The following is a 23,907-nucleotide window of genomic DNA, read 5'->3' as shown; positions in this document are numbered from 1 at the left end:
GGTTGTCACCCAGCTTATCTTCTCCTTGTCTACCAAGGAGACTTCCAAGGTGTCCTTTCTCCAGGTAGGACTACAAAAGAGAGCTGGCTGGATGAATATAAATAGGTTGAAATTAAATGGAGGAAAAACTGAACTCCTAATCCTCGGTGGAAATAAAGCTCTCTGGGGCCCCCAGCATTGGCCAGCTCAAATGGGTGATCTCCCCAAACTGTCACAATCTGTCCACAACCTCGGTATAATCATAGACGACCAACTATCTATGAGTCAGCAAGTGGTTAAGGTTGCCTCAACCTGTTTCACAATTTTAAAATGACTCAAAAAATCCTCTGGATGCTTCCACCTTCCACGCAAATTTTTTTTATCCAGGCCTTGATCATGTCCAGACTGGACTACGGCAACGTCTTGTACTTGGGTGCAAATAAGGAGGTTATTCGGAAGCTACAAGTAGACCAAAATTCTGCAGCCAGACTTCTATGCCAGTTACCTAGAATGGCCTCTATCACAGGTCCTCTCCGCGACCTCCACTGGCTCAGGATGGAAAATCGATCTACATTTAAAGCCCTTTGCTACATGCATAGGATCAAAGCGGGTGCAGCACCACACTATCTCAGTGCCTTGGTACACCCGTACCTCCCTATGTGTCTCCTTCGATCCTCTAATCAGTTAAAATATCAAGTCCCTAGGATCAAACGAGCACGTATGGGCGGACGGTTCTTTGCTTACTTGGCTCCTTTACTATGGAATTCACTTCCTCTACAACTACGCCATGAATCTATTTACCACAAATTTTGTAAAGGTCTAAAAATGTGGTTATTTAACCACTAGAGTTTTGCCCTATCTCTTTCTAGCGCGGGTTCGTTGGGGCCGGGAAACCTTGGGGTAGCTGTTGTGCCATATAAATGTAAAAATAATGATATAATAATAATAATAATAATGTTCCAACCTCTGTCCCAGGTTTCGGTGAGAATGACCCTGAGGCTGCTGGGCCTAATGTCCTCCTGCATCCTGCTGGTGGACCATGCCAGGTGGCATATGCGGGCTCTGCAGTGGGACCTGAATTTCCAGTGGGCACAACATCAGGGGAATCTTTCCGATGTCGTCGAGATCTCGGAGGACACTGCACACCAATTGCAGTGGTGGCTAACGAACAAGAATTGGGTCAACGGCAGATCCCTCTCCCTTCCCCAACCAGACTTCACAGTGGTGACAGATGCTTCGCTTCTGGGATGGGGCGGCCACATGGGAGACGCGGAGATCAGAGGCTTCTGGTCTCCGGCGGAGTCCAGGCTCCACATCAACCTTCTAGAGCTCCGAGCGATTTGTCTCGCACTGAAAGCATTCCTTCCTTCTGTCAAGGGAAGAGTAGTCCAGGTGTTCACGGACAACACCACTGCCATGTGGTGCTGCAACAAACAGGGAGGGGTGGGGTTGTGGACCCTATGTCAAGAGGCCCTTCACCTCTGGACATGGCTGGAACATCAGGGCAAGTCCCTGGTGGTTCAACACCTGGCCGGTTCAATGAATGCCAGGGCGGATGTACCCGGCCCCCATTGCTTGATGGATCACGAATGGAGTCTTCACTCGGAGGTGGTTCAAGATCTCTTTCAGCAGTGGGGAGAGTCTTGGTTAGACCTGTTTGCCACCGAAGAGAACGCGCAATGTCAGCAGTTCTGCACGTTGGAATTTCTAACGCAGCATTCGCTCGGCGACACTTTTCATTGCAAATGGAATTGCGGAAGAGTCTGGTATCCGAGCTCTTGAACATGGCCATCGATCCTCCAATCAGTCTGCCTCTTCGGGCGGATCTTCTGTCGCAGCAGCAGGGGACGGTCCTCCACCCGAACCTGTTCAGCTTCCACCTCTTTGCGTGGAGATTGAGCAGCGACAGTTGGCAGCTTTCGACCTTCCTCCCGAAGTCTGTAATGTAATCTTGGCAGCCAGGTGTCCCTCAACTAAAACAATATATGCCTGCAGATGGAAAGAATTTGTGGCACAGTGCACAGCAAAGGCTGTGGATCCCCTTTCTGCCCCCCTTTCAGAGGTTCCCCTCTTTATTATTTCTTTGGCCCAGCAGGGCTCTGCTCTGGGCACACTTAAAGGCTATCTTTCACCATTTCAGCCTTTCTTCGCCTTCCTGATCAGCCTTCTCTTTTCAAGTGCCCGATTGTAAATGGATTTCTTAAGGGAATTACTCACCGTTTTCCTCCTATTATTTTCGTAATGCCCCAGTGGGACTTGAATTTGGTTTTAACGTACCTTATGAGTGCTCCTTTTGAGCCATTACATAATTGTCCTCTCAGACTCTTGACTCTAAAGACTGCTTTTCTAGTTGCCATCACCTCTGCTTGCAGGGTGAGTGAGCTTCAAGCTCTGTCTTCTAAACCTCCTTACCTTGCTGTTCATCCGCACAAGGTTGTCCTTCGAACTCGACCTTCTTTTCTTCCCAAAGTGGTTACCTCTTTCCACATAGGACAGACTATCACTTTGTCCTCCTTCTTCCCGCACACTTCCCCGGAGGAAGAGAGACCCCCCCGCCTGGATCCAAAACATGCATAATCATTTCATCTGGATCACACAAACAATTCCTGGTGGATGATCAACTCTTTGTTGGCTATGTGGGTGCCAAGAAAGGTTGGGCAGTGCAAAAACGGACCATCTCTCGATGGGTCTTCCTTTGCATTAAAATCTGTTATTCCTTGGCAAAAAAGGAGCCTCTGGTAGGGCTGTGCGCCCATTCCACTAGGGCGATGGCAAGTACTACTGCTTTGGGATGTGGAGTCCCCCCTCAGTGACATCTGCCACGTGGGCATCCCTGCACATGTTCGCAAAATATTACTGCCTGGATAGCCAAGTCCAGAGAGACGGCTTCTTGTTCTCCAGGACTTTCTGGTGTGAACTTGAATCGCAGACCCAACTCCAGGGTTGGTATTGCTGAAGTATCTATTCTAAGGTAAGGAATCTATAACTAATAGTTTCTTTCAGACAAACAAGTTACCAAGTTACTTAACCTTTGGTAATGATATATCTGTAAGAGAAATTTACTAGTTATAGATTTCCTACCGCCCCACACTTCCTCCCCGTTCTGTGAACTGACTTCTGGAGTAAGGAAATCCCTTTCAGGGCCCTAGTTTTCTGCACCAGTGGTCAGTGTCTTGCATGGCTCTGCGCTTTTGGCATGGAATGTCAGCGCGCAGGGGCGGTATCTAAGTAGACACCGCAATGTCATTCTGGCGAACACGACGCCATCGACAGATGCTGAGTCGACCGAAGCCACCTACCGACACGCACGGGTACTGCTAAAGAAAAAATCTAAGGATTCAGTCTGACGCCTGGGGGTAATTCTAAGGTACGGAATCTATATCTAATATATATCTCTTACAGAGATATCGTTACCGAAGATAATTAACTTATTCTTTAGTTAGCTGCACCCCAGCATCACTTCTTGTGGGATGTCTCAGCTAAATTTGACTCCAAATCTCAATGTATTCTCATTTCTTCACTACATCTGTCTTTTATCTGCACATGTGGTCTACAGCAGCCATGAAGATGCCCCACCTCTGGCTTTTAATTTGGGGCATTCATATATAAATCCTTTTAAGTTCTACAGCTCTTGTAGGTGCAACACACCACCAGAGGCAGCCAGTTTAGTGATGCCTGATCTGGTTTAATATCTTCATATTTGCTTGATGTGCTCAAGCTGAAGTAGAAGGGGTAGGTTTTGAGGAGGTTACCAATTTCTACATTGGGAAATCTGTGGTGACGTAGGATTCAAAACAAAGCTAAATTTTCAGGTAAAGAGACCGACTGTCTGGAGGATGCAAATACCTCAGTTTGTGAGCTTTCTTCTCCCTACATGGAAGAAACTGTGCAACAGAGAGTCTGCTTTTATTAGCATTTAGTAAAGCCACCTCCTTTACTTTGTTCAAAACTAGCCCATTTGCAAACTCAAACTTCACGTTCACCGATCATAAATATCTGACTTGATTTTGCCCTCTTTCCCACGTATGCTGTAGGCCATTAATCCACTTTCCTTTGTATTCATGTAAAAGAAATCGGTTCAAGATAATGTAAAGTAGTAATCAGGAGTTTAAATTGACACTTCAAGAGCTCTTTTTAAGACCACATTTGTGACCTCTAATCTGCATGTGTTTAGCGATGCAGCCGCCTTATTTGTGGTTTTGCGTAGCTGAGTGTTGGGGTGCAGCACCCCTTCTCCACGGATCTCTTATGGCAAGTGCATAGTGCATGCGCTGCTCCCCATTTTGTGGATAACTGTAAAGGACTGCAGGATGGATATGAATCGATCAACCTGGCCCCTTGTTTTTATTTACGGAAACTTACTAATATTGTCTGTGAATCTAATTGCCCAAATGAATGCTTCAAAAGATGTGATGCAGATCAGGATGATAAAATAATATCCACTACCACAGATAGAGTAATCTTCACAGTTACACGCACATACATTCATCATACACTAGGGCCCATTTCACTTACACATGCTCCGATACTCCACCAGCAGCAAACCTGTGGAAAGAAAACACCTAAACACCCTGCACCTGCATCTAGGCGATAGGACCAGTTTTAGTGGCTGTCCAACACAATATAAACAATCTATAAACAATAATCAATAATAATTCAATAAATGACAAGGAAAGAAACAACCAACACCATGTTCAAAAGTTATATTGCTTTATCCAAAATTAGTCAGAATAAATCAGAATAAATCATTTCTCATAGTTACCTATTCTAACTAGTGTCAGAACGGGTCAGGACCAGTCTCTCGAAAAGTCTTTTCAGGATAGAGTCCTCAGCACTGGTCATCTGCAACGCAAGTTCACGCAGCAAGGCGACGAAAGAAAGAGTGGGGAGAGCCCTCCCTAAGCTAACATTTTTATACCATGAAATACAATGAAAACCCACATATAAAATTTGTATCACCAAGTAAAACAAGAAGGATGGGATGTATCTTGACTACATCCTGAGAAACTCCGCTCACAAAAAGTCTTAACTACAAAATCCTCGGAGAAAGAACTTAATTTGCAACAGTTCATGTTTGTTTCCTCCGACAAGCCAGCTTTCGCACAGAGTTCTCTGTGCCCCATTGTCTTCCAAGGACGAGCATTACTTTTGGAGATCCTCCAAGCTTGCTGATGTCCTCCCGGAAATATCCTTATAAGGACTGCCGACAATTTCTCTGTTAGCTGAACACCAGCAGGGGTCTCTCTTGATACACCAAAATTTCTACGCCTGAAATACATCTCAGCCAGGCTTCAAATTATTCTCGAAAGGCCTCCATAGGCCACAATAGACCATCTTTAATTAAAGAGACAAAATAAAGATTACTACATCATAATGATTAAACAGTGTTAACCCCACTAATACCCTTATGTGTATGCATTTATCTAGCTTTGCGACATACAGAGCATTAATTCAGACAGCATTTTGTGCTTAAAAATAAATAGCACACAGCAACGTTTAAACATGGAAAACTTGCACATTATTGTAAGACAAATAAAGCACATACACGCTAACCCATGTGTAATCCCCTTCTGTGTTAAAACAAACAAGTTGGTTAATAAAACACACTTACACAAGACAAATAATTAATGGTTAATTATTAATAATTAATAAAACGCATAGACATGCCAGAGCTTCAAAAGCCCCAGAATTTTCTAACAGAAAACTCTGCTCCAGCAATCCCCCCTTTGGTGATTTTATCACCAAATAAACCCAAAAAAAAAAAATTAGTGAAAATTTAGTCCCATTTTAGAGGAAAAATCAGAAATGTCTTTTCCCCTTACACAACATTAAACACCAGTCTCTCTTTCATCATCTCTCTTAGTCTCTAAATAAACACTTTCCCTCAATTCTTCTAATTCAATCTCTTCTGGTTCTCTTTTTGACTTCTTAAAAATCTTGTTTTTCTTATTATTCTTTTTATTCTCCAAAATTTTCTCTTTCCCTCTCCTGTTTTTATAACACACACACACCAATCTCAGTATCAACACAGCAACAATTATACAAGACAAAGGAAACAACACCCTACCTACAATAGTACTACCTATTTTAGTAATAAAATCCTTAACAGCTAGCATCTTATTAGCTAGTTTAGTCCATATACTCCCAGTTTCAAGTGGTACTAGATCTTCATGCAAATCAGTAATATTTCTAATATAGACCTTCAGGTCTCTGCTTTCATCAGGAATGTAAGTGCAACAATGTTGAACCTTCAAAATTCCACAAACTCCACCCTCCTTGGCCAAAAGAATATCAAGGGCAAGTCGATTTTGCATAGACATGGCACGTACGGCACTCAATTCCGTATTTACCAAAAGAAATCCTCCTGCGGTATTTGTCGATAAACGATCAACCACTGTGGACAATTTCCGAATTCCATAAGCATTTAAAGAAATTCCCACTGCTGGAATCAAAACCCCAAAAATATCACCCACAATTTCAGACCAAGTTTCTCTCTTAAAGCGTTTTAGTACATTAATATCTTCTACATCACTTATTTTATCTGTATGAAAAATCTTAGGAAAAACTAAACCTACATAACATGTGCCATACCAATGGTCAGGCAATCTGTAATAAGCTTTGTTCCCACACACATAGTACACTCCTGGAAAAATAGTATCTTCTCCACCTCTGAAACCCCAACCAGTCGCAACGAAGTATGTATCATGGCACTCACTAGTTCCCACAAAGTACGTATCATATTGGGATTTCCTTCTGGTAATGCATAGTTTACCTTTCTGCGGTGCATCCAAAGCTAAAGTTGGACTAACCCCATTCTTCAACTCCTTTCCCATCTCAATGTCCCAAATTGTCTCACTCACTTCATATTTTCCCGCTTTCTCCTGCATATTTACTCTCCTTTCCTCTACCATATCTAGAAAAGCTTTCTCCTCTTCTTTCAAACTGCAAGTTAAATTATTCTTAAAAATGTAATCTAATGTTAGTCCTTTTTCTTCAATAAAAATCTCACCAAAAGTGTTAGCTTCTTTAGCTGGATTCAGCTCTTTGTTCATTGGCAAGTGCCCAAAAATACTATCTCTGTTAGACATCTTATAATCTACTTTCCCTAACAAATAAAATACACTACTCAAAATACTGCAAGAAATACCATATGTAGCTGGTAAATGATGATAAGTAACACCTTCTGAAACAGATGCAGGTAATTGCATGCAGACATAGCAATCCCTTACTTCCATTGTCTTAACATATTCATATAACAGTTTTGAAAAAACATTACTAGAAAAATTGTTAATTGACCTATCTTTGTGTATGTAACTAGGAACTATCTTTTGTGAATTCTTCCCTATATTAGTCATGTTCTCATCCATCCCAAATTCAACCTTAAAAGTAACTAATAAAACTAAAACACCCCATAGAAGCATTAATATTCCAGTACAACAGAAACACATCCTGCACCACCTTTTCAGGAAGGCACATCTATTTGGGTTATTCTCTGTGTTAGCCATTCTGCTTTAACTTCTACTCCACTACAGTGATTAGTACTTTTCAAATCTCCAACGTCTTGTTCCAAACTGTTCAGCTTTTCAAAGATCTTTTTGTTCACTCAGTCCAAGTGAAACCTTCTTTCACTCAGTTTGGATACTCATCATCTTTCACTCCAGTTTCTTCAACATCAAATTGTATCAGATCTCCAACACTCGATTCTTCAGTATCTGATTCTTCTTTGATGTCAGTCAACAATACTTTCAGAATTTCACCAGTTTCTTCCTCAACCACTTTTCTCAAGACCACTTCCGGATTATCTCGAGTCACTGTTTTTTCTGCTCCTCCTTCAGACAGTGTCACATAAGACCATTCCGGTGATCTGTACTTTTGGTTGGGTCTTTTAACTCTTTTTATTTCCACTGGTTCTTCTGTACTTTTTGATTCTCCTTCTTCAGCCTTTGTAGTTTGACTGGATACTTCATTCACTTGTTCAGCTTCCGGTGTATTTGCTCTTATTATCCTGTATCTCAGTCTTTTCACTCTGTTGTTAGGCCAACGATCTCCTTTCACAACCTTTTTAGGCTTCACTTCTTTGACACTTTTCTCTCCAATCGAAGTTCTTTTCCTCAGAACTCGACTTTCTGTTTGTTCATCTTTCTTTCCAATCAAAGTTCTTTTCCTCAGAACTCGACTTTCTCTTTGTTCATCTTCATCATCCGATTCTGTTTCAATTGCCTTTTGCTTTCGTTTCTTAGCAGTTTTCTTTTCTTGCACAGATTCTTTCACCACTGTTTGAGACTTCCCTACTTCTGTCCCTCCTCGGGTCTCCGACACGCAATCTTCTTGCTGTCTATTTGTCCCTTTACCTAGCTCCTCATGAATGCACCCTACACCTCCTCGGGGGTCTTCCGCAAACTGTCCCTCTCTATCTTCTTCTGACCCTGTTTCCTCAAGAATAATCTCAAGTGGTTCTTCAATCTCTTCCTCCTCTTCTGATTCAGGAGTAGTTTCTATGTGCTTTCTCTTTTCTTTTCTTTTTCCACCACTGCTACTCGAAACTTCAGGCTTTTTCACAGAATCAGAATCTGATCTTCCTTCTGATACTCGCAGTGAATCTCTTGAAGCTCTTTCTGCTCCTTTTCTCACTGATTCTGTATCTTCTGATCTCCTCTCAGATACTCGCAGTGAATCTCTTGAAGCTGTCTCTGCTTCTTTTCTCACTGATTCTGTATCTTCAGGATCTTCACCATCACTGGAATCTGACTCTTCATAATACTCTTCACCAGATCCCCATCTCGGGCTTGGAATTCTCAGAGTATGACTTGCGTGTATCCAGTGTCTCACTCCAGCACACTTTACAGCAGTCGTTGTAGTCAGAATAACTTGTCTTGGCCTTCCCCACCTTGGAACCAAGCAATTTCTTCTTCTGTGCACCTTAATCCTCACCCAGTCACCTGGACTTAGATCATGGGCTTGCTTCTTCTCAAGTGTGGTAGCTTCTTCTCCAATCTGGTGAAACACAGAATGGACTGCGTCAGCCAGGCCTTTACAGTAATCCAAAATCATGTCATCAGTTATTGCCATCAATTTTTCACAGGCACAAATGCATGGCGCATAGCACGTCCCATGATAATTTCATGTGGACTCAAACCTGTAGTTCTGTCTGGAGTAGATCTCATAGTCATCAAGACTAGAGGAAGAACGTCTGGCCATTTCATGCCAGTGGCTAAACACATCTTTCCGATTCTGTTCTTGATCGTGCCATTAATCTGTTCAACCACACCAGAAGCCTCTGGTCGGTATGCACAATGTAGCTTCTGTTGTATTTTCAATGCTTCACAAATTAAGCTAATGAGTTCATTTTGAAAGTGTCTGCCTCTGTCAGATTCAACTGTGACTGGAAACCCGAACCTAGGAATCAACTCCCTCAACAGTAATTTTGCCACTGTTAATCCATCATTCCTCCTTGTCGGGTAGGCTTCCACCCACCTTGAAAACAAACAGACTACCACTAGGACATACCTTAGTCTGTTCACCTGAGGCATTTCAATGAAATCAATTTGTATTCTTGTGAAAGGACCTCCTTCTCTGCCAATTGTCCCCAAACTCACCACTGTCTTTTTCCCAGTGTTAAACTGCTGACAAATTAAACATCTCTGACAGATGCTTTCCGCAATTGCTCTAAACTTTGCATTATACCAGGTCTGTTTAAAAGACCTAATCATGGCGTCCCTCCCCAGGTGTCCCTGGCCATGATACATCCTTGCCATTGACGACAAAATTGAGTTTGGCATCACTGGTCTGCCATCCCTGTAGACCCAAACATGGTCTGTTTCTCTTGGAGCACATCCTGCTTTAATCCAATCTTGTTTTTCCTCTTCACCTGCCTCATCTTGTAACTGTTTCACTTCATCCCATGTTTCTAAGACATTAGTAAACATCACAGAAAGAAAAGACATTTCCTCCATCCTGTCCCTGTTAATTGACAAATTCATCTTCGCACAATATTGCGCCAAATCGTTTGAGTATCTGTTGCCAACAGTAATAAAATCTTCTCCTGAAACATGTGCTGCACATTTTACAACTGCTAACTCCTTAGGCAGCTGTATCGCCTCAAGCAATTTTCCAATCAGCTCAGCATTCTTTATTGGAGTTCCACTCGATGTCAAGAAACCTCTTTGTAGCCACAATTGGCCAAAATCATGCACCACTCCAAACCCATACTGACTATCAGTCAACACAGTTATTCTCAAATCTTTCCCAATCTCACAAGCTCTTGTCAATGCCACTAATTCAGCAACTTGTGCAGATTTCACTCCTTTCAACGGTGATGCTTCCACAACCTCTGAAACTGAGCACACTGCATATGCTGCACATAACACACCACTTTCATTTCTCAGGCATGATCCATCCACAAACAGCACATGATCATTCTCAGGCAAAGGAACATCCTTAATGTCTGGTCTTGGTTTCGTACAGTATTCCAGCACATCCAAACAGTCATGATCATCTTCCATTCTTATACCCACATTCTCAATATCTGGCAAAAGTGTTGCTGGATTCACATTTGTACATCTTTCAAGAGTCACATTCGATGCTCCCAGAATCACTTTCTCATACTTTGTCAGCCTACTGTTTGACATATGCTGAGTTCTGCTTCTTGTCAAAAGAATTGCCACATTGTGAGGTACGAATACCCTTACAGGATATCCCATTATGATCCCCTCACTCTGCTCCAGGCTTCTGCATGTTGCAGCCACGGATTTTAGACAACCTGGTAAACCCACAGCTACAGGATCAAGTGTCGATGAGAAATATGCAATAGGCCTTCTCAATTGCCCATGTTTCTGGATTAACACTGAAAGTGCACATCCATTTCTCTCACTGCAGTACAGTTCAAATTCTTTTTCATAGTCTGGCATACCCAGAGCTGGAGCTTCACACATTTTTGTTTTAAGCTCTTCAAATGCTGCCAATTGTTCTGCATCTAGATCCAATGGATCTGTCATGTCACATTTTGTCAATTTAATCAATGGCTTCGCTATCAGGGAAAAATTAATTATCCACTGACGACAATACCCCACCATACCCAGGAACATTCTCACTTCTCTCTGAGTTTTTGGAGCTTTCATTTCTCTGATTATTTTAATCCTGTCAGTAGTCACTTTTCTCAGACCTTTCTCAATATTATGTCCAAGATAATGCACCTCTTTTTTACAAAACTGCAATTTGGCTGGGGATACCTTTAATCCTCCATCTGCCAGATGATTCAGTAAAGCTATGGTATCCACTTCACAAGCTTCACGTGTCTTTGATGCCACAAGTAGATCATCAATGTACTGCACTAGCACTGAGCTTTCAGGCATGATCAGACTTTCCAACGATCTTTTCAATAACTGATTGAATATCGAAGGACTCTCCGTATACCCCTGTGGGATACGACACCATGCTAAAATACGCTGGCCAAATCTAAATGCAAAAATCGGCTGGCTGTCATGATGCAATGGAATTGAAAAGAATGCATGACACAAATCAATCACCGTATACCACTCAGCATCATGTGGAATTTGATACAGAATCACTGATGGATTTGGCACGATGGGACAACATGCCACCACAATCTGATTAACTTTTCTCAGGTCCTGTACTATCCTGAACTTACCATTAGGCTTTTTCAGTCCCATTATCGGTGAATTACACGGACTGCTCAATAATTCTCTCAGGACTCCTTGCTGAATCATTTTCTCAATTATAGGAGTTATCCCTTCTATTATTTCTGGTGTCATTTTGTACTGAGGAATGTTAGGATATGCAATTCCCTCTTTCACTGCAATTTTTACTGGATCTACATTATTCATCAATCCCACATCCTCTCCTGTAAAATCCCAAACTACTCTTTTTACTGTGTCTCTCAGCACTTGAGGTAAATCCTCCGGATTGAACACTGGAAAGGTACCAATTAACTCACTTTCTCTAGTTTCTAAAGTCATTCGATAGAAAGCATCATCATCTGGTGTCTCAAAAGCTATTCCATCTGGTGTACAGAAAATCGTGCAGTTCATCTTGCACAATAAGTCCCTACCTAACAGGTTCACTGGACTCGTGTCACAGACAATAAATCTGTGCATGTCTGAAAATTTCCCTATCTGTACTTTCACTGGCTCAGTAAGACGTGTTCTGATCTGTGTATTGGCTACGCCAACTACTTGGATTGCTTCATCCGAGAGAGGAAGATTTCTAACATCTGTTGACCTGACAGTTGATCTCGTCGCACCTGTGTCCACTAAAAAAGTAACACCCTCTTCATTTATTTTCGCATCCACAAATGGTCCTGCCTGGTCTATTTCTAGAGATGCACCAAGTATGCACTCTTCTTCCTCTCCTCGGCACCGTCAGTAATCACCTTCAGACTCACTCCCTTCACTCTTTAACAAGTACTGCTGTACCCTGTTAGTACGTCTTTGTTTGTTTACCTGCTCATCATTGAAGAATCCCGAATCCTGACTGTACTTTTGTACCCCTCTATTCTGCGGTAAAGGTGGTTTTGGCTCTTGACTCTGCTGCTGTTTCACAACTTTCTGCTGTTGTTGTTGTTGCTGCTGATTATTCCCTTCATTCTGCACCTGTTGATTCAATAATTTACCCTCATTTAATGGTGGATTAGGACATTCCGATCTCCAGTGTCCCAGTTGGCCACAGTTGTGACATGGGAACTTTTTCTTTGCTTCCTCAAGACTTCCCCTTCCCTTACCTGTAAATCTCGGTCTATTCCCTGTATTATTTCCTGGATTACTTGCCTGTTCCACCAACTGTGCTTCCTGTCTCTCTGCAACTTTCACCTGTGCCCACATTGCTTTTTCCTTTAGCTTTCTTTGCTTTGCTTCAATTTCATCACTGAAATATTTCGCATGTCTCAGAATCTCATCCACTTTCTTACTCTGCCAATCCACTGTGTTTTCACGAATTCTCTCACCAATTTCAGGTCTAAGGCCATATACAAATCTGTACACAAAATGGCTCAGATCTTTGTCACCCAGGTGTTCATCACCACTGAATTGTTTAAAAGCCAGTATCAGCCTTTCATAAAAAGCATGAACTGATTCTTTTGGTTCCTGTTGTGTTCGATCTATCTTAACCCAGTCTGTCTCTTTTGGGGGAACTTTACTCTTCAGGTATACCATCACCTGATCATACTTCCTCATCACTTCTGGATCTGGTGCCCCTGTTCTCGGATCTCTTGGATATTCCTCACTAGGCCAACTCACAACTATTTTACACTCAGTCCACAAGTCTCCTGGAACAATTATGTCAAACAAACTATTCAGGTCAACCCACAGCACTTTTGACAATTTCACAAACCTGTCTACCTGCCTATACCACTCGACGGGCTTTTCTCTCAATCGAGGGAAATCATTCGTAAATGATAAAATATCCTGTCTGGTCCATGGAACATGTACATATCCTCCTCCAGGTATTTCTCTCATAGGAAACTGCTCCACTGGTTTCTCTGATTCTCTCACTGGAAATGCTGAATAAGTTGTTCTATCTTCAGATTCCTCTCTCTTTTTATACCACCTATCCTTCCACTTTTCTACATCACCCCATCTACGCAGTAATGCCACCATTTCCTTGATCTGTCCTGTTCTACCAGAAGTATTCAAATTCTCTATATCCTTCTCTGTGAAATCCATCCTGTATGTTTTCTGTAAAGCCTTTACTTTGTCAATGTCAACTCCTTGGTCATTTGCTATTGCTCTCAGTCTATCATGTGTATGTCTGGCTCTCCATGTTATGTTCTTACACATAAATAATATTTCACCATCATGATGACTTTTCAAAATTTCTGTCGGGATTGTTCCTGTCACTAACTCTTCTAATTCTACTCGTAATTTACTCACATCAATAATTTCCTGATTTTTGTCTTTTTTCTGAAGAACTTTCATCCAGTCGTTTAAATCATCAACTGTTATTTCTGCTGTCTTTCCCACTGGAACCCCCTTTTTCTGTGGTTCTAATACTGGCATCCCTGAACTACTGGAATCACTGATTTCCATTAATTCGCTATCTCCGTCATGTCTTGTTTGTCTCAGGTTATTCTTCCCTGTTCTTTTATCTGAATCTCCTGAAGGACCAGCTGTACTACCTGGAAAATATGGAATCACCAATCCATTTTCACCTGACTTTTGTCTGTCAATCACAGGAATTACCGGACCTATAGTAACTGGTACCGTCACAGCTTCCATGTTCATCGTTAACTCTCTAATCTTTTCAGTCAGTTCTGTTGTCGTCTTTGCTAATTGTCTGGCATTTCTGGCATTTTCCTCCTCTCTTATAGAATCACTATTTCTTGATTCAGGTGTCATTTTTCCTTTCTCAACTGTATTTCTTATTGGAGAAATAACTGGTGTACTGTCTTCTGATTCTGATCTATATGGAGGTGGTCTCTTATACATCATGTCATTTAAAATTTCATCTTCATACTCTCCAAACCTCCTCCTTTCTGTCTCAGAACCTCTTTCTTCTGCAGGAGCAGAAGCTTCTACTGTTCTCATCGGGTATAATCCCTCTGTCATACAAGTTTCCCGCCATCTTTTCATCCTTTCCTGATGTGACTCACTATCATGTCTCCTCCCAAACATGTACCTATGGTACCCTCTAGACCTTTGCTTCTCTCTGTCATGAACCTCTTCTTCCCATTCCACTAAAGCCTCGAACTGCGTAGGTCTCGGCTTCGGGTCTAAGCACAGCATCTTTTCCCGTAAATTTCTCAACACAGCCATATTAAATGAACCATCTTCCGGGAATGCTAGAACACCATCTTCTTTAGTATACCTTACCCAATTCTGTAACCATACACAGGTATGTAATCCATATTTTGCAACCATGAAGGATGCAGGTGTTTTCGGTGGAGGCAGTAACTCACCCTCTCTTGTCTTAACCTCTTTATCCTTACTAAACCATTTCTTAACTTTTCCAAAGAATGTCTTTTTCTTTTTCTCTTCTTGATAATACATTTTAGCTAATTCTTATTAAAACTCTCTACTTTTAAAAATTCGCAAACTTAATTCTTGTTAACGCAGCAGTCCTAGAACCGTCTACGTCACTAAACAGCTCTACCAATCCTTGCGCGACTCACACTAACGCACCAATCCTAGCGCGAACCCTTCTCTGAGTCACTGTCCAATCAGTGCGCGAACCTCCTGACGTCAGCAGCCGCTGCAGTCTCTGTCTCCTGTCTCTGTCACTCGTCTACCCCTCCTTTACAAAATACTCTCAGTAGACTTCGTGTGTCGAAATTTTACAAAATCTGTTAGTCACTACATAAAAAACATTTCCATTGTCTGCTTCGCTAACCACAGAATAGTAAAAAGAGTCTATTTCTCAAGAGACAACAATTTTACATACATCTCATAACTGTTTCCTCTAGGACGTATCCAAAAGAGTCTTACAATCAATAAATGTATATGCATTCACGCACAATCATACGAGGGAAAAAATAGTACATACACACAGAATCCTGCTTCCTGAGAACAGCGCACAATCTGCCTCCGCACAGAATTATAACTCACAATAACCAAGCAGCTTACCTCTGCCCAGTTCTGCAAACAAGCTCAGAGAATATCTATTACTCCTCCCGCAATAAGCTTTAACGGCAATCCTTACGGATCCCTGGGACTTAAGACCAGAGTTTCACAGATAACCTTCACTACGATACACACTCCTTATATACCAGAAAATTTCTAATAGTAACATACAATGTCACTGATTCCGAACCCAGACAATGAATGAACGCGCAACTTCTATTGTCACACGTAATTCCTTACAATTCCGTCTTTCCCGAGAGCAGCATATACACCTTTCTCTGCTCTACTACGGAACTGCTTCCAGCTTCCAAGTTCCAGAAGCACTACATTTAACTCAACATGACGACTCCAACATTTAGTATTAGTACATATACCAAAAACATCAAAAATAAATCAATAATCAATAAGCTATTTTACAAGCAATCTTATCTTATCTTATCAGATCAAGACAACCATCTAAAACCATCCTCTGCTACCAGAGAATCTGATGCAGATCAGGATGATAAAATAATATCCACTACCACAGATAGAGTAATCTTCACAGTTACACGCACATACATTCATCATACACTAGGGCCCATTTCACTTACACATGCTCCGATACTCCACCAGCAGCAAACCTGTGGAAAGAAAACACCTAAACACCCTGCACCTGCATCTAGGCGATAGGACCAGTTTTAGTGGCTGTCCAACACAATATAAACAATCTATAAACAATAATCAATAATAATTCAATAAATGACAAGGAAAGAAACAACCAACACCATGTTCAAAAGTTATATTGCTTTATCCAAAATTAGTCAGAATAAATCAGAATAAATCATTTCTCATAGTTACCTATTCTAACTAGTGTCAGAACGGGTCAGGACCAGTCTCTCGAAAAGTCTTTTCAGGATAAAAATTAACGTTCTAGGCCCGATTTTGATTCTTTTTCCCATCCTACATCGCTGTTGTCTTTAAGGATAATTAATAATTTTGGAAAGCTCCAGATCGGCGCACTGACTCCATCGAACAATTTTATTCAAACGCAAGGAGACCGTTTCAAGACATTTCTCTTTCCGTCTTGTTTAAAGGAATTTTTGCTGCGTCACAAGGGGGATCCCGATCTCTGGATTGGGTTGAGTAGGAGGGATCCTGGCAAGCCGTGGATATGGGTGGACGGCACCAAATTCAACAACTGGTAAGTGCTCATTCGCTTGCTTAACTCGCTGTAAGGCATTTTCGGTCAGTAACTATATCAGGTGAGATGGCGTTTGGAAACCGCACCACTTTTGCGGGTAAAAGGCCGCTTTCCGCTTTATTAGAACAGGCATGCAGCTGAAAGCTTAAAAACATTACAACATATTTGACTTACCCACCTCGCTAACTCCCCTAACTTTAATCTTTGCCCTCGAACATGAACTATGCCTCCAATAAACCAAGGAAATGTTTCATACCAACCAACTCTCAGTTCAATTGCCCTGCGTTCATCTTTTCCTCGTTGTGTCTCCTACCCCCTCCCCACCTCTTCCCTCCTCTTCCCTCCTTCATTCTTTGCTTGCCTCCCCCATTCCTTTCCTCACTCCCCTAAATCTCTCACCCCTGCCTGCTGTGTTTTCCCTTGTGCCAATTCTCTCCCTGTCGCCCTTTTACATTAACCCCTTACCCTTCTACTTGCCATGAACCAATGGATGTAACTCGTAATTTACGTACCTTCTGCAACAATGTGCAACTTATAACCTATGTAACTCTCCTCATGTAAAGCGCTCTGGTACCTCCGGGTCCAGCCAGCGCTATATAAAACTCAAATAAATGAATAAATCCAAGCCCCAGCCATCACTCCCTTGTGACCCACTGACAAGGACTGCCCTGCAAGACTCAACCTTTGCGTCCTATTTCCTGATCCCTCTGCTTTTCGGACACCCAGGAAAGACACCCTTAATAGGGGTTTTTCCTTCTCCACCAGGCCTACGTCTTTTCGTTTGAGACATTGTTTTTGATTTGCAAAAAATGTTGGCAAAAAAACTGGCCTGTCACCCTACCAGCCTGTCTGAAAACATTTTGTTTTAAATGCTTAGAATTGGTCCGTCGCAACCAACGGCCCTCAGCCTCACTGATACCAACTTGAAATTGACAGCTTTTTTCCCCCCATGCAATCTCATATCTCAAGCAAAGTTCATTCCCATTGAAAGATTTTTGAACCCCATCTTGTCGATCAAACATGTAATCTTCACTTTTAATATCCCTGTTTTCTACCACTCCTACACCCCTGTTTTAACAAAACCTACGCATCTCTCTGTTAACCTTACTTCTTGCTTTTTGAACTGCACAGTACTTGTGATCGAGATTATGCATGGGCAGAGTTATTGTTCACCACAGGCATGTTTTTGGCTCTAAATTTAATAATCAACATCAAACACCCTAGCAAGTTCAGTCATTTCTGATCCTTCCCTCGTAGACCATTCACCAAAGCCTCTACTGTGCTGTTATCCACAATAAATGTAACCAACTTGCTTGACAGATCTGGTCCCTATGAAGCCAAGGCTTCAAGCCGTAGGAAAATTGAAAAAAGCCAATGCTCCGACCTTCCGACTTCGAAACTTCTGGCCAACACGCTGAACACCACTTTCCCTCCCAATAGCGGCCAAACCCTCCATCCTGCAGCATCTAAGAAAATTTCAACCTGCCATAAAAAATGCTCGAAACCTCTAGGTCTGCTGAAATTCGCACCCTATGATGAGGGAGCTGTACCCCTGCCATGGTAAAACCAAGTCGCCTACAAAACGATCTGACAGCTCTCACCGCTCTACACACAAATGTAGGGTGACCTAACAACCTCTGCGATTGCTTCAACTACATCTTTTTTACATCAGCGGCTTCATCCAGCCATGATTTCTTGTATTGTGGCCATGGGTAACCTAGCTTCCATACTAAGAGTGTCAAGTTCAATGCCCAGAATAACCAAAACTGCTTGGGCCTTCCTTTTTTTCTGGCGCTAATGAGACCCCAATCTCTACAGCCAAGGTCTGAAAACTCTGTACAGCAGAGGCCCAGTCCATGCCCCTTCCTCCCCTACGAACACGAAGTCATCCAGGTAGTGAGTGACCAGCTTATGACCCAATAGTGTTTTAAAGCACCATTCAATGAATGTGTTGAATGCCTAAAATAATCTTACAAGACACTGCAAACCTATCGGTAGCGCCTTGTCAACAAAGATTGCCCTCAAACTTGATGCCCAGTGAAGAGAAATCACAAGACTGTACTGGCAGTAGCTTTAAGGTCAATTTTATGTGACGTTCAACCCCTGAACCACAAAGTCTCACCAAAGCCAATGCCGTATAAACAGAAGTAAATTGCACCACTGTGTCCTCTTTTGTGATAGTCATTAAGTGACGGGCCTTCCGGCCAACACACATGATGAATTAGTCTAAATTCTCCTGGTGTTTCTTTGGGCACTACCCCCAAAAGGTGATACCCTGAGCTCAGGCAGGGGCCAATAGTTAAACGAGCTGCAAAAATAAATCCCTCTGCTACCACTTTACTCAGCTTATCTGTTACTACTTCAGGGGTGTTTCTGGCTGATCTCAAATTGTCCCCAAATCTTCTATCCCTTGAGCCCTGATATCCCAGTCTGAAACCTTCACTGAGTCCCCATTCCAACAACAGTCCATTATCTTTTTGTGGATTAAATTCCAACGAAGACAAAATCTCCAACCTAACTGGAGTAAAAGCCTTTTTGACTAGACTTACTTGGTCCTCCTCGCCCCCTGCCTTGACCATTGTAGCCGTGACTGGCTTGTTCCCCAAAGCACTGCAAGACTGAATGCTTGCTCCCACATTTCGCACACTTGTGTTTGTACTTACATGGGATTCTGGGGCAATCTGCTCTGTTGAAACTCCTATATGCGCCTGTGTTTGGTTTTCCGAAACCAGCCCCAGTTATTCCCCACCCTCACTAGAGTGGGCCTACCAAGAAAAGGCCCATATTGCACCATTGGCAGTATGAAGTGTAGCTGGTGGCGGCGTGTTGTGTACATCCATGTGAGTCACAGCTCATTGTCCACCTTCCCCCCAAGGCTTAATAGGCCTCAAACTCAGCCTTGCTCTAAATTTCTCATAATGTAACAAGTGAATGTATGACGTTACAACGCATACATTTACAACGCATGCCTTTACAGCGCAGTTTTTACATCGCAACATCCTGTACAACGCATTCTTTTACATCGCATGCCATTACATTGCATTTTTAGAAACTACCTTTACAACGCATTCCAAACATCGCATTATACCTTTACAATGCATACCATTACATCCCATACCATTACATCACATTTAAGGTAAGTGTTGTTTAGTGTAGGGGTAAAAATTACTATTCTAACTCCAGTGAGTGCAACATTAGTGTAAGTGTTGGATAGTGTAGGGGTAAAATTTACTATTCTAACTCCAGTGAGTGCAACAGTAGGGTAAGTGTTGGATAGTGTAGGGGTAAAAATTACTATTCTAACTCCAGTGAGTGCAACAGTAGGGTAAGTGTCAGATAGTGTAAGGGTACTATGCGTTGTAATGGTATGCTTTGAAATGACTTGCGATGTGATGCCTGCGTTGTAGTGACATGTGTTGTAATGACATGCGTTGTAATGGCTGCGTTGTAATGGCATGCGATGTAAAGGATGTTGCGATGTAATGACTGTGTTGTAAAGGTAGTGCGATGTAATGACTGCATTGTAAAGGTTGTTTCCCGTAACAAACATATCTCCAAAAGTATATGTGAGCTTTTCATATAATATCCATGGATACCGACTTCTCTTGGTATTTTTCACAGTACACACTTGCGTATATCAAACTTTGGACCTCATGTTTGTTTTTAGATCATTCAAGGTTAACCACCAAGACCCATTTGACAATTTAGACTCCACTCCTCGGTGTGCGTTGCTGCTCAGCATTCCTGTGTAATTGTCTGGCTTACTAGGCTGACCCATTGTAAACCATTGTTTCCTCTTTTGGGAAATTTGGCTTGTTTTCTCCCACTTCCTCTAGTGAATGAATCCCTTTATGGTGTCTTCCATTTCCAGTAGGTGTAAAATACGTGCCCACTGCTGCACACTGTTAAATGAAACCAGAGGATCACTAGACTGACACCTGGTTCCCTGGAAGCCTACTTTTCTGTTGTACTTACATCCAGTCCACTCCATCACTGAGCCAGTGCCTGTCCTGCCAGGCTCCCATTCATAGTCTGTTGAACTAGTATATGTTTCTGCCATTCAATGCCATTTGAACATTTTACTGTATTCTACGCTTTCTGTAACATGTATTCAATACTTAATGTAAACTTGCAAAAAGACCTGACATTGTTTTCCTGTTGTTGCAGGTTCACAATAGAAGATCGTGGAGAATGCGCTTACCTAAGTCATCTAATTGTCAGAAGTTCGGAATGCTATAGCCTACAACAGTGGATCTGCTCAAAATATCCATATAAAAAAGCTCAATAATCATACACAATTTGTGGTAGTGCCATTGAGAGAATACACAGCACACACTTCTCCACAGTTATTTGTGATCTTCTTGCCTAACCCTTCCCCAAAACATCTTTTTGAGAGTGGGTGTATCCCTCACAAGTTAGTGCCTTTCTTTGAGTGACCAGTTGCTCCTGGGCTGGTAGTGTCTCCCCCACTGGGAAATGTTTATTGGGACCAGACAATGGACAAAGGTCCTGGGTGTGGAGGAGAGTGGGTCTTACAGAATGGCTTGGAGGGGGAGGGGTGAGGGGTGCTGTATCCTGTCTGGATTACACTTTAGAGAGAACCGACTCCAGCGCCTACAAATGAATTTGGCACCTGGCCTGCCCCCATAATTTGTCCCATTAGACAGGCTGGAGTCAAACACAGGGAAAAACTCATTTTTGGGGGTTGGCAAGGGATTGCTCCCACCCACAGGCTGACTCTATGCATAAAAGTGGCAACATCTGAACCTAAAAAAAGTGTATAAAAAAGGGGATAAATCCCATCCAGGGAACTATAGGCCCATCAGCCTAATAGATTATTTGCAAAAGGTGATGGGGCGGCTGGAATTAAATAAGGTGCAAGACTGGATAGATGACCAGGGTATCTAATCCCCATTACAAGCCGGCTTCCGGGCCCACACTAGTACCATCGACCAAGTGTTTCGGTTCATTTTAATATAGTGGCGGACTGTGGTCTTAGGCAAGGGCAGCTTGTATGCTGCCTTTGTCAACCTCAAGTCAGCATTTGATCTTGTCTCCCGCAGCAAACTTTGGGCAGTGTTGCAGGAGCTGGGGATGTCACCAGAACTGCTCTCACTTAGTGCCGCCTTCATGAAGGCAACTTTGCCCTAATACGTTGGGGCTCTCCCGGTAGCGTTACCAACTCCTTTCCCATAGAGAAAGGTGTGCGCCAAGGCTGTGTTATGGCCCCCACGTTATTTTCTCTTTTCATTAATGGAATCGCTAGGTTTTTATTGTCCATCCCCACCGATGCCCCAGTTTTAGCGGGAGTAAAAATTCCTATTTTAATGTTCGCTGAATACATGTTAATTGTCTCAAAAACCCCTAGCGGTCTTCAGCGTGCTTTGTTACTCTTTGAGGAGTTCTGCCTTCTTTGGGGCTTGGAAAAATTAACGTATCTAAAACGAAATTCATGACATTCAACCAGCATAGATCATTCAGAGGAGGCATATTTATGAACAACCGACCCCTGGAACAAGTTAGTACCTTCACTTATTTGGGGCTTATTTTGCAAAATAACATGAGGTGGAATCGCCAGCTTGACACGGCCCCATTGAAGCATCGGCAACTATCTGGTGCCTTACAAACCGAGTTTAACACCTCTCTCACTAAGCCAGGTAGTCTGGTGCTGCAGATCTACAGCATGAAAGTTGTTAGCTCCACTCTATACTGGGCGTAGCTCGGGGGTATGAGAATCTTTGCCAGCTAACAGTTGCAGAAAACAGGTTCTAACGTAAGATCAGAAGCCATCCGCCCATTGCTACACAATCTATACTGGCAAAGAGTCTGGTGCACACCAGAACTGGCAACCTATGCTGCAGGCCTAAAAGATTTAATTAAGACAGATTGCTTTCACAAAATTAGATGGTTACGGGAGATAAGAGCCACCCTAGTCAGCATTGGCATGGCTACCCTGTGGGAAAATCCATCATGTGCTCTATTCCCTTCAAAGGAGATCCTAAAGGAAAAATACTGGCAATCAGTGTTTCATAATACATCCAGAAACAGCGATACGTCTTCACTGATGGGAGGATTCTTAGAAGTTAAACCCAGGCTAAGTCTGGAGCAGTATTAGGACCTAATAACTAAACCGCTCGATCGGATGTTGTACTTACAATTTAGGGTGGGCTCAATACCAATAAGGTCTTATAGAGCAAAATTGGTCACACCAGGCAATAGTACTTGTCCCTCTTGTCAGGCCCAATCGGAGTCACTGGCCCACCTATTGTTTATCTGCCCAACTTATGCTGTCCCCCGTCGAGCGTGACTCATGCCAATCTGTAGGTCACTGGGCACTTGATGAAGTGGTGGCGTTCTAAGAATATCGCACACAGATGCATCACCCTTCATTGCCCGTGTAGTAGCTAAATTCTTTAGATGGACGTGGGCTATTAGAACATATACACTCCCTGCAAACTGAAGAATTGCTATTTTTAGTGCCTGTGTAAACAAAGTTGGCTACTCATATAATACGTATTTTATCAATGATTGGTATATTTTACACGTACTAAGCTCTCAAAAGCTAACCTAGGTATTATGGTTTTACTTAGTGTCATGAATTGCAACTGTTTTATCTATTTTATTTGTTCCAGTCTTTTAAAATCACAATTACTCTTTTTTATTATTGCTCACGACAGTCTATATTTACTCCTGAAGATGTTTTATACTTCGCTTAAGTATTGTGTACTATGTTATGAAATATTTTGATATTCATGTATTGTGCTTATATGACTCAACTTTTGAATAAAGCTTTTTGGATTGGAACCTGAAATCAGGACACTCCTGGATCTGTGAAGACTCAGAAGGAGGGCTGCCCTGCAGTCAGAAACCAGGAGAAATACTGGCCTCTTCTTAAAGACCCCCCAATGTGACTCCAAGTGTCAGTTGCCTCATCTCCTATGTGAAATGCAGGGCTACAATAAGTTCCAGAGTGCTTCCCAGCTGACCAGATTCAATTGAACCTGACCTGGCCACTCTACTGGCCTCCGTGTGCAAGTCCTGACCTCCATGTGCTGTCCTGAAGGTCCTAGACCCCTGGCTGGAGTCAGAGTGCACTCTAATTTGTTTGGGATTTTTCTTGTTGTTTTTACTTTATTTTTGTCTTTGTTGCGAAAACTACTATTCACATTGTTTCTGAGT

General features: G+C 42.3%; 1 protein-coding gene across 4 annotated transcripts in view; it reads left to right on the top strand.

The window, feature by feature from the left end:
- LOC146813001 (C-type lectin domain family 2 member E-like) overlaps positions 1-23,532 on the top strand; it is a 398,453-nt gene extending 374,921 nt beyond the window's left edge. For 3 of the 4 annotated variants that reach the window (XM_085620021.1, XM_085620022.1, XM_085620024.1), the window contains 2 exons: positions 16,622-16,728; positions 20,896-23,532. In XM_085620021.1, the coding sequence (XP_085476147.1) occupies positions 16,622-16,728; positions 20,896-21,016 (228 nt within the window). In that variant the 3' untranslated portion in view covers positions 21,017-23,532. The remainder of the gene's footprint in view (positions 1-16,621; positions 16,729-20,895) is intronic. The other variant, XM_085620023.1, reaches the window with a different exon arrangement.
- The last annotated feature ends 375 nt before the right edge of the window (positions 23,533-23,907 follow it).

Source organism: Triturus cristatus, chromosome 7 (genome assembly GCF_964204655.1).
Source record: "Triturus cristatus chromosome 7, aTriCri1.1, whole genome shotgun sequence".
Classification (NCBI taxonomy): domain Eukaryota; kingdom Metazoa; phylum Chordata; class Amphibia; order Caudata; family Salamandridae; genus Triturus; species Triturus cristatus.
The sequence above is the reverse complement of the archived record's forward strand: the minus strand, read 5'-3'. Positions and strand labels throughout refer to the sequence as shown.